Source organism: Balaenoptera ricei, chromosome 8 (genome assembly GCF_028023285.1).
Source record: "Balaenoptera ricei isolate mBalRic1 chromosome 8, mBalRic1.hap2, whole genome shotgun sequence".
Lineage (NCBI taxonomy): Eukaryota > Metazoa > Chordata > Mammalia > Artiodactyla > Balaenopteridae > Balaenoptera > Balaenoptera ricei.
In genome coordinates, this window is record NC_082646.1 from 56,858,171 (window position 1) to 56,872,426 (window position 14,256).

The 14,256-nt window shown below is 42.6% G+C and overlaps 1 protein-coding gene across 3 annotated transcripts in view; it reads left to right on the forward strand.

The window, feature by feature from the left end:
* The first annotated feature begins 483 nt into the window (after positions 1 to 483).
* Positions 484 to 14,256, forward strand: part of GAB2 (GRB2 associated binding protein 2) — a 179,792-nt gene continuing 166,019 nt past the window's right edge. For all 3 annotated transcript variants that reach the window (XR_009504605.1, XR_009504604.1, XM_059930715.1), the window contains exon 1: positions 484 to 651. Coding sequence is in view for 1 of the 3 variants with exons in the window: in XM_059930715.1 (XP_059786698.1) it covers positions 577 to 651 (75 nt within the window). In the remaining 2 variants the exon portion in view is untranslated. The remainder of the gene's footprint in view (positions 652 to 14,256) is intronic.

Here is a 14,256-nt window from a genome sequence, read left to right on the forward strand (position 1 = left end):
CAGCCAGAACCTGACCCACAGAAACCTGAAACTCAGGGAATGGATAGGAAACGGGATCAGCCCTCGGGTCCCTTCCTGACGACCCCTGTGAAAAATCGATTCACGCTCGAGGCCGCGCAGTCCCTTCCCCTCACCCCACCCCCACCAGGGGCGCGGCCGTCTGCCCCGCTAACTGCTTGAGGCTTCGGGAAAAAGCCAGACCCTGGGGGCGCGGCCGGCCGCAGGCGTCCTTGCGAACCTCGGTCCTCTGGGGTCCAAAGGCGCGAGGCGCTGTTTGCGTCTTTGAAGGCGGCCCGCCCGGGGGCGCGGCGGGCTGTGGGCGTGGCGAGCGCGCGCCGCCCTTCCTGCCGGGGCGCCCCCACCGCGGCCGGACTGGGAGAGCGCGCGGGTGCGCGCGGGGAGAGCGGGCGCGCGCGAGGCAGCCGGGCCGCGCCGCCTAGTCCTCGCCCCGCGGCCGCCGGCCGCCCCGGCCCCTCCCCTCCCCCGCGAGCTGCGCACCGCCGGCCGGCTGACCCCTCGGCCCGCGCCCGCGCCCTTGTCCGCCGACCCCGCGGCGGGCTCCAGGCGGCCGACAGCATGAGCGGCGGCGGCGACGTAGTGTGCACCGGCTGGCTGAGGAAATCGCCCCCCGAGAAGAAGTTGAGGCGCTATGTGAGTGCGGGCGGGAGCGGGTGCGGCCGCCGAGGGCGCGAGCGGGGGGCGCTCCGCGGCCTGCCGAGGGGCTGGGGGCTCCGGGAGGGACGGCGCCGACGGGGAGGGCGAGCCCCGGGGAAGGGGGGGGGGGTGCGAGGAGCTGCCGGCGGGTCCCGCGGCTCGGGGCTGTGTGAGGCTCCTGCACACCTGTCACAGGTGCGCTGCGAGGGGCGGGGCGGGCCGGCGACCAGGTTGAGGTTGCGGCTTGTTCTCCGCGGGTCGGGCGCGGCGGCGACGCCTCTCTAGCCAGCCCCCCTGTAAAACTAAATCCAGTATTGAAGTTTGTATTAGATTGTTTTTGGAGACCGAAAGAGTTGATTCCCGGGGCTGGGGGACCATACTAACGCCGAGCGGCTCCAGCCTGCGGGGCTGGGGGTAAAGGGGGGCGTAGGCTGTGGGGCCGCGCAGCCCGCCCCCCACAAAGGGCGAGGCGCCTCACACCCTTTCCCCCTTCCCTTTCTCTGACCGCCCCTCCCGGTGGCCGCCTGCTTCCTTCCAGTCCACAGCCTCTGCATCATGGGCAGCGTCAGCAGCATGTGCAGTCCTTGTATTAAGTGACTCATTTGTTTGTCCCCCTTCTTTCCCTTTATTCCGTGTGCCTCTCACATGCATCCCCCCACCCAACCCCCCCCCGATGGTGACACTGCAGTTTGGTCTGCTACAACTGGCCCGGGTTTTGTGTTGTGCAGTCCTTGGGGTCTGGGGTCGGGAGAGTTCAAGGTTCTCAGTTGCCAGGTGGTGCTAACCGACAGTGTTTACCGAAATTGCTGGGACAGCCTCTCCTTTCTAAGTGAGAAGCTGGCAACATCCTGGAGAAGGTCGTACAGCCTGGTGTGAGCGGTGAAGAGGTCTGGCTTTTTTTTTTCCCCCCCTCCACCAGAAGATGCCTTGCTTGGTGGGGTCAAAGTACAAGATGGTGCCAGTTACTGAGAATTGGCTGAAATCAGTCCTGGGCTATTCGACTGAGTTTGGAAATGGAATTAAGATCCCTAAAAGATGTCCCGGTCTCCCATCCTCTCCTCTTCCCTTCCTATGAAATGCCCTTGTTAAACTGACTCTCGGTGCTGGACTCCCTGGGATCATTCCCACAGCATGGAAGTGAGCTGTTGCCTTCCAGCTGCAGTGCATCAAGGGAGCTCTGAATAGACCCTGCCCTCTGTCAGCTGCACCAGTGGCTGTCCATGGGGGGAGAGGCAAAAGCTTACCAGTTTCCTGTCTTGGCTCCCCAGATCAGAACCAAGGGACTTCTGGCCTCTGGATTGAGGAAGTGACATTCTGTTTTTCAAAGGAAGTGTGGTTGGGAGTGCAAGTGAGTGTGTATGTAAATGAAGTCAGGCTCTTATTTAGATCATTTGCTGGGGGGTGGGGGGAACCTCAGGATTTAGCACATGACTTTTTAAAGTGGACATAGATTTTAAATATAGTAGGGATGATACAATGAAGTGTTCATCTCAGTTTTAAAGCTCATTTTCAGAGACGTCCATGTAGCCAAAGAACTATAATTGTTAAGAAAGAAGCTTTTCTCCTCTTGAGGGCCATATCAGTTCATTAGGAAAGGTGAATTTTTATATTAGGTTAATATAAAACTATTAATGTTGGTAATGCTATTAATGTTTTTACAACTATAAAGCAAAAACAAAAATCTCTGGCCCCAAAGAGCTTCTGAAGACTATCAATAAAAGTGTAATACCATTCCATACCACCTACTGGAATAAAGTATCCAGTAAAAATGTGACTCTTAATTGTCAAGTTAAAACACTACCCTAAACAACCTTGAAACTTTGTTTTGAAACAGTTTGCAAACACATTGACACTGTATCTACATTGACAGATGACTACTTCAACTCTATCACCCAGACTCTCTTTATGATCCACTTCTTGGGTATTTTTGTTCCCAGGCAACTTTAGCTCAAAATAAACGGGTTCAGAGGCTTTGGGGTCAACCATCTTTTTCTCTCATTTGAAGTACTTGACAGCCTATAGTCATAAGATGACCTCAGCCTTTTCCCATCTCCCTCGCAGCTCCAGCCCGTAAGACCAAACTAGTAACAGCTTTTCTTAGACTAGGGTGTGATGTGTTCCATTGGTATGAATGGAAGTCTCCCCTACTGTGGAAGTTCACTTCCCTTAGTTGAAGCTGAGCTGGTTTGTGTAACCCTAAACTCTTGGGGAACAGTCTTCCCATACATCTTCTTTTCTTTGAGGGTTTTGAGAATTTCTGTTTTAAGTTAGAACCTCTGTCAGCTCCCTCTGTTCGTTAGAGGCCCAAGTTCACTAGAACCAAACTAGGAAATTTCCTAGCCCCATTGCTAAATACACACCCCCAAACTGCTGCTTATTCTGGTATATATAATAGCCATGTGGTATGACAGATTGATAAATCTTCATTATAAGAATGTATCAAGAATCTGAAACAACGGGAAAAGAAGTTTATGAAATGTATTACAACTATTTAAAAAAATTTTTTTAAAAACCTACTTCTTTTTTATCAGTAATTTGGGGAGGAGGTAGGTGTAGGAGTAAAAAAAAATAATAATAACTTAAAGAAGCTATGGCAAATGTTACCAGGATTAGCTTTGGGGATTTCTTCATCGATGTCTTTTCTAATTTATTAATTATAAGTGTAAAAGGTCTATTCAGTATTTGCTGTGTGCCCTGGAGGAATTACAAAAAAAATGACCTCTGGAAAATGGTGAGTGTTGCCTCTGGGGCATCACTGTATGATTGCAGTGGGAGGCTGGCAGAAGGAACAGCCCTCCCATCATGCTGCAATGTGCATGTATATATGTGTGCATGCGTGCATGTGCACAGGTGTGAACACACACATGTATACATGTATATAAAGCTGAAACCAGATCTTCTTGAGGAAAAAATACTTTGTGACACACACTGCCCTGTAATTTTCTATTATTTTCAGAGTTAAAAAATTTAGGGGAAAAGATTGGCGGCAGCACTGCCCCCTAGTGGCTAATTTGGAGAAAGTTGTGTGTTGATTCTAAAGAACAATGGAATTAAGAAAACTTTATTTGTTGAATAAGCTCATTTATTAAATATATGTGTCCCAGGCAGTGGATTAGATTCTGGGAGTAAAGGTTAATCCATCCCTTCAGTCTTAGCGGATGACATTGCCTTCTTCTTCACAAAGAAGATTGAAGCTATTAGGGAGTAGCTGTCAGCACATACTGTGACCAAATTTCCAAATTTACCTGTATCCACATGGTTCCTTATCTTTTTCTGACTTCTCAGAGTAGAAGTGCTATTTCTAACTGATTATCATTTTAATAGCCATCTGTTGAGCATTTACCTGTGCCAAGCACTATGCTTAGACCATTCACCTCTTAATTTAATCATTTCAGCCCTAAGAAAAAGGAAGCAACTTGCCCAACATCACCTAGCTTTGTCCCAAAGCCTGAGCTTTTTTTAAAATTTAACTTTATTTTCGGGTAATTGTAGAAGCTATGTAGTTGTAAAAATAGTGAAGAGATAACCCATGTACCCTTTACGCAGTTTCTCCTAATGGTAACTTCTTGCAAAATTATAGTACAATGAGATAATCAATATATTGACAGTGATACAGTCAAGATATAGGACATTTCCATCAGCACATGATCCCTTATGTTGCCCTTTTATGGTCACATCCTCTACCATCCCACACCCACCACATCCTTAACCCGTGATAATCACTAATCTCTTCTCCATTTTAATATATTATTATTTCAAGAGTGTTATGTAAATCATTCATACAATACATAACTTTTTTGTGGGGTTGGCTTTTTTCATCCAGCATATTTCTCTGGAGATTCATCCAAGTTCTTGTATGTATCACTTGTTCATTCTTTATTATTGCTGAGCAATGTTCCACAGTATGGATGTACTACAGTTCATTTGTTTAACTGTTTACCCATTGGTTTTAATTTACATTTCCCTATGACCAATGATGTTGAATATCTTTTCATATGATTATTTGCCATCTGTATATTCTCTTTGGTCAAATGTCTCTCTTCAAGTCTTTAGTCCATTTTCTATTTGGATTGTTTGCCTTTTTTTACTGTTGAGTTTTGAGGGTTCTCCATATGCTCAAGATACCAGTCCTCATCAAATAATGTAGTTTGCAAATATTTTCTCCCAGTCTGAAGCTTGTCTTTTCATCCACTTAACAAGGTCTTTCCAGAGCAAAATGTTTTGATTTGGATAAAGTTCATTTTACCAATTTTACATTTTATGGGTTGTATTATTTTGGTCAAATGTAGGAACTCTTTGCCTAGCCCAGTTGCAGAGATTTTCTCCGTGTTTTTCCTCCCAAATATTTTATGGTTTCATATTTTTCATTTAAGTCCATGATCTGTTTTAAGTTGATTTTTGTATAAGATGTGAAACTTAGATTGAGGTTTTACTTTATTCATTGGTAGTAGTAGTAGTACTTGGCAATGGATGCCTGATTGCTCCAACACCGTTTGTCAACCAGGCTGTGCTGCCTTCATTGAATTGCTTGTGCACCTTTGTCATAAAGCAGTTGGGCAATTTGTGTGGGCCTACTTCTGGGTTCTCTGTACTGATGCATCGTCCCATGTGTCTGTCCCTCTGCAATACCACATACTCTTGATAACTCTAGCTTTTTGATGAGTCTTCAAATCTGGTAGACTGATTCCTCCGCTTTATTCTTGATCAGATTATTCTTAAATTTTCCTGAAAGGTAAATTTGAAAAGTCAGCACATCAGAAAATTTGAACAATATTAAAGTATAAATAAAAATTACCTGAAATCCTATTATCCTTGAATTTTTCTTTAAACTTGTCTTCTCGACAGAGAATGTGAATGTAACAAATATAATTTAGTTCAGTAATTTATCAAGCAGCCATTATGTGCCAAGCACTCAAATTCTGGGACTACAAAGAAGAAAAAGAAAGGGTTCCTTGAGAGATGGCCCTAACTAGAAGTAAGCCAAGAGAAGAAAGCTTTCCAGCCAGAGAGACCACTGACAGTGGAGGCCAGGTGGCAAGGGCCTGAAGAGTGTGTGCAGGACACTAAAAACAGTTTGGTGTTGCTGGACCGTCAGCAGGATGATGGAAGTAGTGGGCTATGAGACTGGAGAGGTAGGCAAGAGAGAACATGCAGGCTGGTAAGAAGAGCGGACAAGTTAAAATGGTCAACAGTGCACGAAAAGGTGCTCAGCATCAGCAGTCATTAGGGAAACGCAAATCAAAACCATAATGAGTTATCACTTCACACCTGTTAGAATGGCTGTCCTCAAAAAGACAAGAGATAACAAGTGTTGGCAAGGATGTAGAGAAAAGGGAACCCTTGTTGCACCGTTGGTGGGAATGCAGATTGTTGCAGCCACTATGGAAAACAGTATGGAGGGTCCTCAAAAAACTAAAAATAGAACTGTCACATGATCCAACAATTCCACTTCTGAGTATATATCCAAAGGAAGTGAAAATAGAGTATTGAAGAAATATCTACACCACAGCGTTCGTTGCAGCATTATTCACACTAGCCAAGATAAGGAAACAACCCAAGTGTCTATGAATGATGAATGGATAAAGAAGATGTGAAAAAAAAAATATATATATATATACACACACATATACATACATACATACATACACACACAATGCAATAATATTCAGCCATGAGAGAGAAGGAAATTCTGCCATTTGCAGCAAACTGAATGGACCCTGAGGGCATTATGCTGAGTGAAATAAATCAGAGAAAGACAAATATTGCATGATATCACTTACGTGGGGAATCTAAAAAAGACAAACTTAAAGAAATAGTAGAAGAGTGGCTACCAGAGGCTAGGGGATGGGAAAATTGAAGAGATGTTAATCAAAGGGTACAAACTTCCAATTAGAAGATGAATAACTTCTAGAGATCTAATGCGCAGCATTGTAATTTTAGTTACTGTATTGTACACTTGAAAATTGCTAAAAGAGGAGATCTTAAATGTTCTCACCACAAAAGAGAATTATGTGATGTGAATGGGAGTATTAGCTAAAGCTACAGTGATAATCATATGAATGTATATGAATGTAGCAAATCGACATGTTGTACACCTTAAACTTACACAATGTTATATGTCAATTATTTCTCAATAAAGCTGGGGAGAAAAATGAACAGGGGAGAAGGAGGTCTTCAGAAACTAGAGTGAATTGAAGATTTGTTTCTAGACCATCCTAAGCAGCCAGGGCTTTATACCAACATATTTGAGTAAACAAATGCTCTTTCTGGTCCCAATTCCTGGGACAGATAGCCATATGGAAATTCCTTTTAGCAGCTTTCTGTTCTGTGGTCCTAATCACTGGATTGATTCTTCGATTGTGTTCGCAACATCAAAGAGACTGCTCTGTTCCAGGGCCAGTCTCCTGAGCGTCTTGTCACTAGCATTGGGTCAGAATTTCTCATTTGGAAGCAACCCTTATGTCTATCAGCAGATGAATGGATAAATAAAATATGGATGTACATGCAATGGAATATTGTTCATCCTTAAAAAAGAAGGAAATTTTTATACGTGGACTTACTACAAAATGGATGAACCTCCGTGACATTATGCTAAGTAAAGTAAGCCAATCGCAGAAAGAAAAATACTGTGTGATTCCACTTCAGTGAAGTACCTAGAGGAATCAAATTCATAGAGACTTGCCAGGAACTGGGAGGAGGGAAGAATAGGGAGCTGTTGTTTAATGGGTACAGAGTTTGGGTTTTGCAAGATGAAAGGTTCTTGAGATGGATGTTGGTGATGGTAGCACAACAATGTGAATATTTAATGCCACTGAACGATACACTTTAAAATGGTTAAGATGGTAGATTTTATGTTATATGTATTTTTCCACATATTAAAAAGAAGAAATGCCTCATTTGTTAGTACTTGGCCCTGCTAATACTTTAGTCCAAGAGAAAACACAGGATGGAATTGCCGCAGCCTTGAATGATAATGGAATGTACAGCTACCCCTCCCCCAGCTTTATGCTTGCTTCTTTTTTTTTTAAATTAATTAATTAATTTATTTATTTTTGGCTGTGTTGGGTCTTCATTTCTGTGCAAGGGCTTTCTCCAGTTGCGGCAAGCGGGGGCCACTCTTCATCACGGTGCGCGGGCCTCTCACTATCGCGGCCTCTCTTGTTGCGGAGCACAGGCTCCAGACGTGCAGGCTCAGTAGTTGTGGCTCACGGGCCTAGTTGCTCCGCGGCATGTGGGATCTTCCCATACCAGGGCTCGAACCCGTGTCCCCTGCATTGGCAGGCGGATTCTCAACCACTGCGCCACCAGGGAAGCCCTATGCTTGCTTCTTTTTATTTATCTACCAGTTGTCAAAATAGTGAGTGGATTCCTTAGTAGCTTTCAAAGTGATCTATTAAGGTATTTGGGGGTAGCATTATGAGCTCACACATTTATACACATTTGATGTGTTCGAACCTGTTCTGGTTGTTGTCCTTATTGATGGTCAGATTGTACTCTTGAGCCAGTGGGAGGCTATTCAAGTTGGCTTCTGAGTCCTTTTGACATAACCTTACTAGTAGGTTTGTTATCTGATACGACAGTTTGTTATCTGATACGACAAGATGTTCCAGGCCTATCTTGTACGTTTCTGATCCATACTTGGAATTAGCCATTTCCTCGAAGAGTTCTTTTCTTTTATTAAAAATGGTATCTAGAAACCACATAGGCTTTAAGGGGTGCTCATTGCTTTTGGGTTGGTCACACACACTCAGTTTCAAATATTATCAAGATTTCATCACAGTGGCTTCATCTATCACTTTTACTGTTTCTTTGCTGAAATATCTTAAAGCAAATTCTAGACATGTACATAAGTCTTATAAACATGTGTGTGAAAACAAAGAAAAAAAAACAAAAATGCAAAAAGAAGACAAGAAAGAAAAAAAAAAAGTCTGTGAATATACCATACCTTCTGTTCACATTTCCCCTGGTTAGACATTTATGTTACTTCTAATTATTCACATTTCTGTTTTAAAGGTGGAACATCTTCTGAGAGTTTCACCCCAGCAGATAAGCCACAGTATTTAGGTATCATTAACTATCACTGCAGTACACTTTGAAGATTTTCTTGGATAGGAAATCATATCTTTCCTTAGCCTGCCTTGGAAAAACATACCAGTTGGAGGTTTGCTGGCTTGCAAAAGCAAGGGAAAGGGCTAAGGTTTATAAGTAGAGAGGTTAACATTCTTGTGAGGACTATAGGAATGAATCTGTTGTTTTGATCTTCTGATATAATTTTCTAGAGGCAAAAATGGGTGTAGTCTAGATAGACGTATAATTTTTTGCATACCAACAGAGGCTACAGTATGTTGAGTTTAATTCCCATTAGAAGTCTAAAGATACTATCATTGATGAATAGTGAGTCTACAGTGTACATGGTATTCCCCTCTGAGTTTACAATCTTGTTGGGGAAGCAGCTTGAATTATAATGGCAGACAATATAAATGGCAAAGACCAGTGCTGTAGGAGCCTCGGAGAGATTGGTCTAGGGTGGTCAGTGATTCCAGTGTCACAAGACCTATGTTTAGATTTTACTTGCTGGGGAATCTGCCATTTTACCTTTCTGCACCCATTTTCTCCTGCATTCTTAGCACTTAGTTCACGTGTCACCTTGTGGCAGCCTTTCCTGCCCTATCTTCCCCATCAAAATGAGTTATGAAACCCCTTCTCCACGCTCCTGTCATTATGCCTTAGTACCATTGACTAACTGTTGATTTATGCTGTGCTTCCCCCAGAATGGTAGCTTCTGGAGTGCACCATGTCCTTTGTTCATCCTTGTAGCCCTGGTTCCTAAAACCTAGTTATTGGTTGACTAGGACTTTATATGCTTTTAAGTCTGAACAAATATTTCTTTAGGATTGGTTACATTTCTTTGGAGAAGAAAGAGCTTGAGCTAGAATTGGATTGAAAGTGTGATTTTTTTTTTTTCTTTTAGCAGCAGGTTTTGGAAACTTTGATGGGATAGGCTATTAAAATTGAATTTTTTGGTAATATTTAAATTTCACTCTTATAATAAAGTTATTATAAATATAGAATATTATCAAAAAGCAAATAGCAACATTAATAAAAAAACACCTGTAATACTCCTACTACAGCATATACATTGTTAACATTTTAGTGTATTTCCTAGTCTCTTCTTTTCTGTGTCTACGTGTGCTTTGTATATTTTATAAAATCAGAGTGAGACTGTACCACCTTTTGTATGCTTTAAGTTATATAGTATTGCAAATATTTCCCTGTGTCACAGTCTTCTAAGACATGGCTTTTAATGGTTGCTTAAGCATAATGGGACATAACACAGAGCTTCTCAAGTATGTGTAATATAAGGACACTTTAAACAAACATTTTTACATGTTCTTGATGTTGAATTAAATTATCTTTATTATTATGTTTCCCAAATGTCTATAAACAAAAACTATGAGGTATAAATGTATACTTATAGCCCTTCTACAATTATAAAACCAAAACAAATTTTCAAATTGACTTCAGAACCAATATAATTCACATTAACAACACTGGATATTTTGCTGAAACTAAATTATTGCTTAAAATGTAGATATGGCCCTTATTCTTTTTTTTTTTTGGCCGCATTGGGTCTTTGTGGGCTTTCTCTAGTTGCGGCAAGCGGGGGCTACTCTTCATTGCGGTGAACAGGCTTCTCATTGCGGTGGCTTCTCTTGTTGCAGAGCACGGGCTCTGGGCGCGCGGGCTTCAGTAGTTGCGGCACACGGGCTCAGTAGTTGTGGCTCGTGGGCTCTAGAGTGCAGGCTGAGTAGTTGTGGCACACGGGCTTAGTTGCTCTGTGGCATGTGAGATCTTCCCAGACCAGGGATTGAACCTATGTCCCCTGCGTTGGCAGGCAGATTCTTAACCACTGCACCACCAGGGAAGTTCTGGCCCTTATTTTTATGGAAGCTCTCTGTTCTGTGTGCCATGCTTTTCTTTGTTTGACCTATAATGAAACTTTGGTTTGTATAGCAAGCCATTTGGCTTTTAATTGGTATGACCACATTATTTATATACAGTCACCTCTGTCCTTCTTTCTCATTAGTCACTAGCCTATGAAATTTAAAGAACTTAATACTTAACATCAATAAGATTATAAATGCAAATGCTGGTAATCAAGAAGCATCTTTCACTTGTAAGATGATTATTCACATGATCGAGACTATATTTACATATTTTAAGATCACCCTTGAGATAAAAATTCAATATTGAAAAATATTTTGAAGTGGATTTGCAGATCCCTGGGGATGACATGTCTTTGGGCCCCATTTGAAAAATCCTGGTGTGACTGTAAAATGCATGGGCTCTGAGGTGGGCTCTGGGTTGGAATCCAAACTAAGCCTTCCCTGTGCTCTGTGGGTTTGAGCAAGTTTCTTAACCTTTCAGAGCTTTCATTTCCTAATCTGTGAAGTGTAGATAATGGTAACTTTAATCAATTAATTGAATAATTTTAACTCAGAGCGGTGCAAACATGAATGCTTTTTTCCCCTCTAGTCAGAATTCCCAACTGTGCTTTGTCAAAATCTTCCTTTCCTCTAGGGGACAGATCCCTTGATGATGCCTAGGGCAGAGTCCACAGGCTTCTGGTGACTCTGGGTTATTGAAAGTGCACCATTGTAAAATTTCACTATTATCTAATTGAAAGCTTTTCCTACTCCCATTGCTGACCAGACTTGTGGCTCTGGGGGTGTGAAGTGGGAAAAGGTAGATTTGTTTTACCTTTCCGCTCCTCTTCCCTGTTCCTCACCTCAGAGAGTTTGGGGGTGGGAGGACAGTATGTCTTGGGTATTTCTTCCCTGCTCCCTTCTAGGTCCCAGAGGTTGGTGTGTAGGGATGGGCAAGAGGGAGAGAGACAGGGATAAGTGTCTCTTACCTGGCTGCTCTTGGGTCCTCCCTGATGACATTTACTGGTTGCCTGACCAGCACTGCCTGTGTGCAGTCCCCATGATTGTGAGTTCCTTAGAGGATAGGCTTTCTCACCGTGTGCTCTCCAGACCTGGAGAGGAAACTGGTATTATGTTCTTTCAACCTCCTTTAGGCCAACCCCTCCCCTTCTTGTTACCCCACAGCTGGGGCCCACTTGCCCAATGGACAGCCCTCTCGGGTGGGCACCTGGCAAGAGGGCTTAAGGCCATCAATTTCCGTGGGACTTCTTGACCAAGGGGACTCATGTCCATTCCAAACAGAGGGGGAGCGGTGCTGCCCCTTCTCACTCCATTTCTCCTTCCCCTGTCCAGAATGGTCCAGGGCAGATGTGTAATTCAGCTGCCTGAGCACATATTCACCGAGCATTATGATTTTTAAAAATTCTTGTCCCAATTCTTTTTTTGTGGCACCCCTGAACTCAGTAACTGATTGACTTAGAGGAGCCCACTGCGGGGGTAGGGAGAGTACCACCCCAAAATACAGCACGACCCACTAGGTCAAAGGGTCCAAGGTTCCCCCTCCCCATCTCTACTCTTCTTTTGTGGGCTGTGGAGGGGGAGGGGCAGTGCAGGGGCACAAATGGGGGCTGGGTTAAAAGGATTCATACTATAGCTTCTTAATACATCCTTGAATTAGCCCAGCCTCAGTTACTGACTGCTCTCTACTTTGTGGGGAACTCACCTCCTCTCTGTTTTTAGCTGTGGGTTCTATTTGCCAATCTGGTGCAACTGGAAGAGTCACTACTTTATAAATTGCTGTGGTATTAAATATGATAATGCCAGGCACATTGTAAGCACTCTATAAACGGTAACTGTTACAGTTATTGAAGTGCCAAGTTTATTTGACTCTTCTGTTGTTAGACATTTAGGTAGTTTACTCTTTTCCACTATTTTAAATAATGCTGTGATGATCTTTATAGCAAAGACTTTTATCCTTAGGACAAATTGCTATAAATGGAATTTCTAATTCAAAGAATGCAGTTATTTGCATGGTTTTTGTTACATCATACCAAATTGCCGCTCAGAAAGGATAGAATTTTGCTTTCCCTGATTCTCCTTTGATACCTGATTCTTCTTTGATAATAGATTGTATAATTTTTGAAAATACTTGATAATTTGACAGGTGAAAAAGTAGTCCCTGATTTTAATTTGGATTTATTTGATTGCTACTGGTTTGAATACATTTTCATATATTAAAGACTCGTATTTTTTTTAACAAGTTGCTTGTTCAGATGATGGGTCCTTTTTGATATAACTAGGAAGACTGAGTAGCTTTAGGTATGAAAAAAAAGGGAGCTTGGAATAACTTGAGCAGGGAATCTCCAGCAGTAGGGAGGGAAAAAAATGACCACATCTGACCAGACGTTCCTCTTATTTATCAGTTGCCTTCTGAGACCTTTTAGCTCCGATTCCATAGATTTCCCCTGTGCAGACTTCTCATCTTAATTTGGTTTCAGGGCCTACCTCAGATGTCATCTACTTTGTGCCACTTCCTGGTTTCCTCCTGAAGGACATGTCTCTTCCCACATCATCCCACCATACCTCCATACAGCTCTTAGGACGTTGCTGTTTGACTGTGTTTTTAGATCTCTCCCCTTAATTACACAGGCTCTTCAAAGGCAGCGATTTTTCTTTTTTTGACCTCTAATGTTTGGCACAAAGACACTCAAGCAGGAAGTAAGGTGATGAGTAAGAATCATCCTTTTTCTCTGGTAGCTCACAGTTTATCAGAGAAAATGGACATCTAAACTTACTAAATATAATGGAGAGTGTTCTGCTATGCTAGAGATTGTGGATAATGTTACAGGGGAGTGGAATAGAGGAATTTCACTTAAAGTGGGGCCGTATCAGAGAAAGCTACAGTGAGAATGACAGTGGAGCTGGGCTTTGAAGAATGAGGAGGAGTTCATCAAGCAGGTCGGAGAAGAACATTTCAAGTAATGAGAACAGCTTATCAAAGGTCTAAAGATACAGGCACATGAATGTCAAGCGAAAGTATATGGATGGGAAAGGATGAAGAATGAGGTTCAAGTGGCCCCCTCTGTTCTCCCCAAGACCCCATCTTCATTACCTTTACTCACCACGATCCCTTTGCTTTGTCTGGAATATCTCCCCCTGTCTCCTCGGATCCTATCAATCATTCTGCAAAGTTACTGAATACTTATTATACACCATGCACCAAGGAAAATAGACAGAAATGGGTTCATGGACAACTTTGAATGGCATCATGGGAATGTTAGCCCCATGCTGAAAATCTACACAAGAGAGTGGTGTCTTACCCAGATACTTTTTGGACTGCTAAGATTCCAAATAACTAAAACATTTTCTATTATAGCAACTGTAGATAAAATAGATATTCTTAGCAATCAAAAGAGTATTATAATTTCTTTAGTTCCCCATGATGACAGTTTCTCTCAAACCAGGCTTAGGCAATGGAAGAAAATAGAGCTTCAAATCTTTTTATATAACTGATCTTCTTTTCTGTCAGTTCACATCTGTTGTTCCAGTTTCTTTTCCTTCATGATAAATCTTTGGACATGATAAGGCATGCCCAAAACATAGTGGCATAAAACAACCACTTTATTTTGCTCACAGATAGTATGGGTCAAAAATTCAGACAGGGCATGGCAGGGAC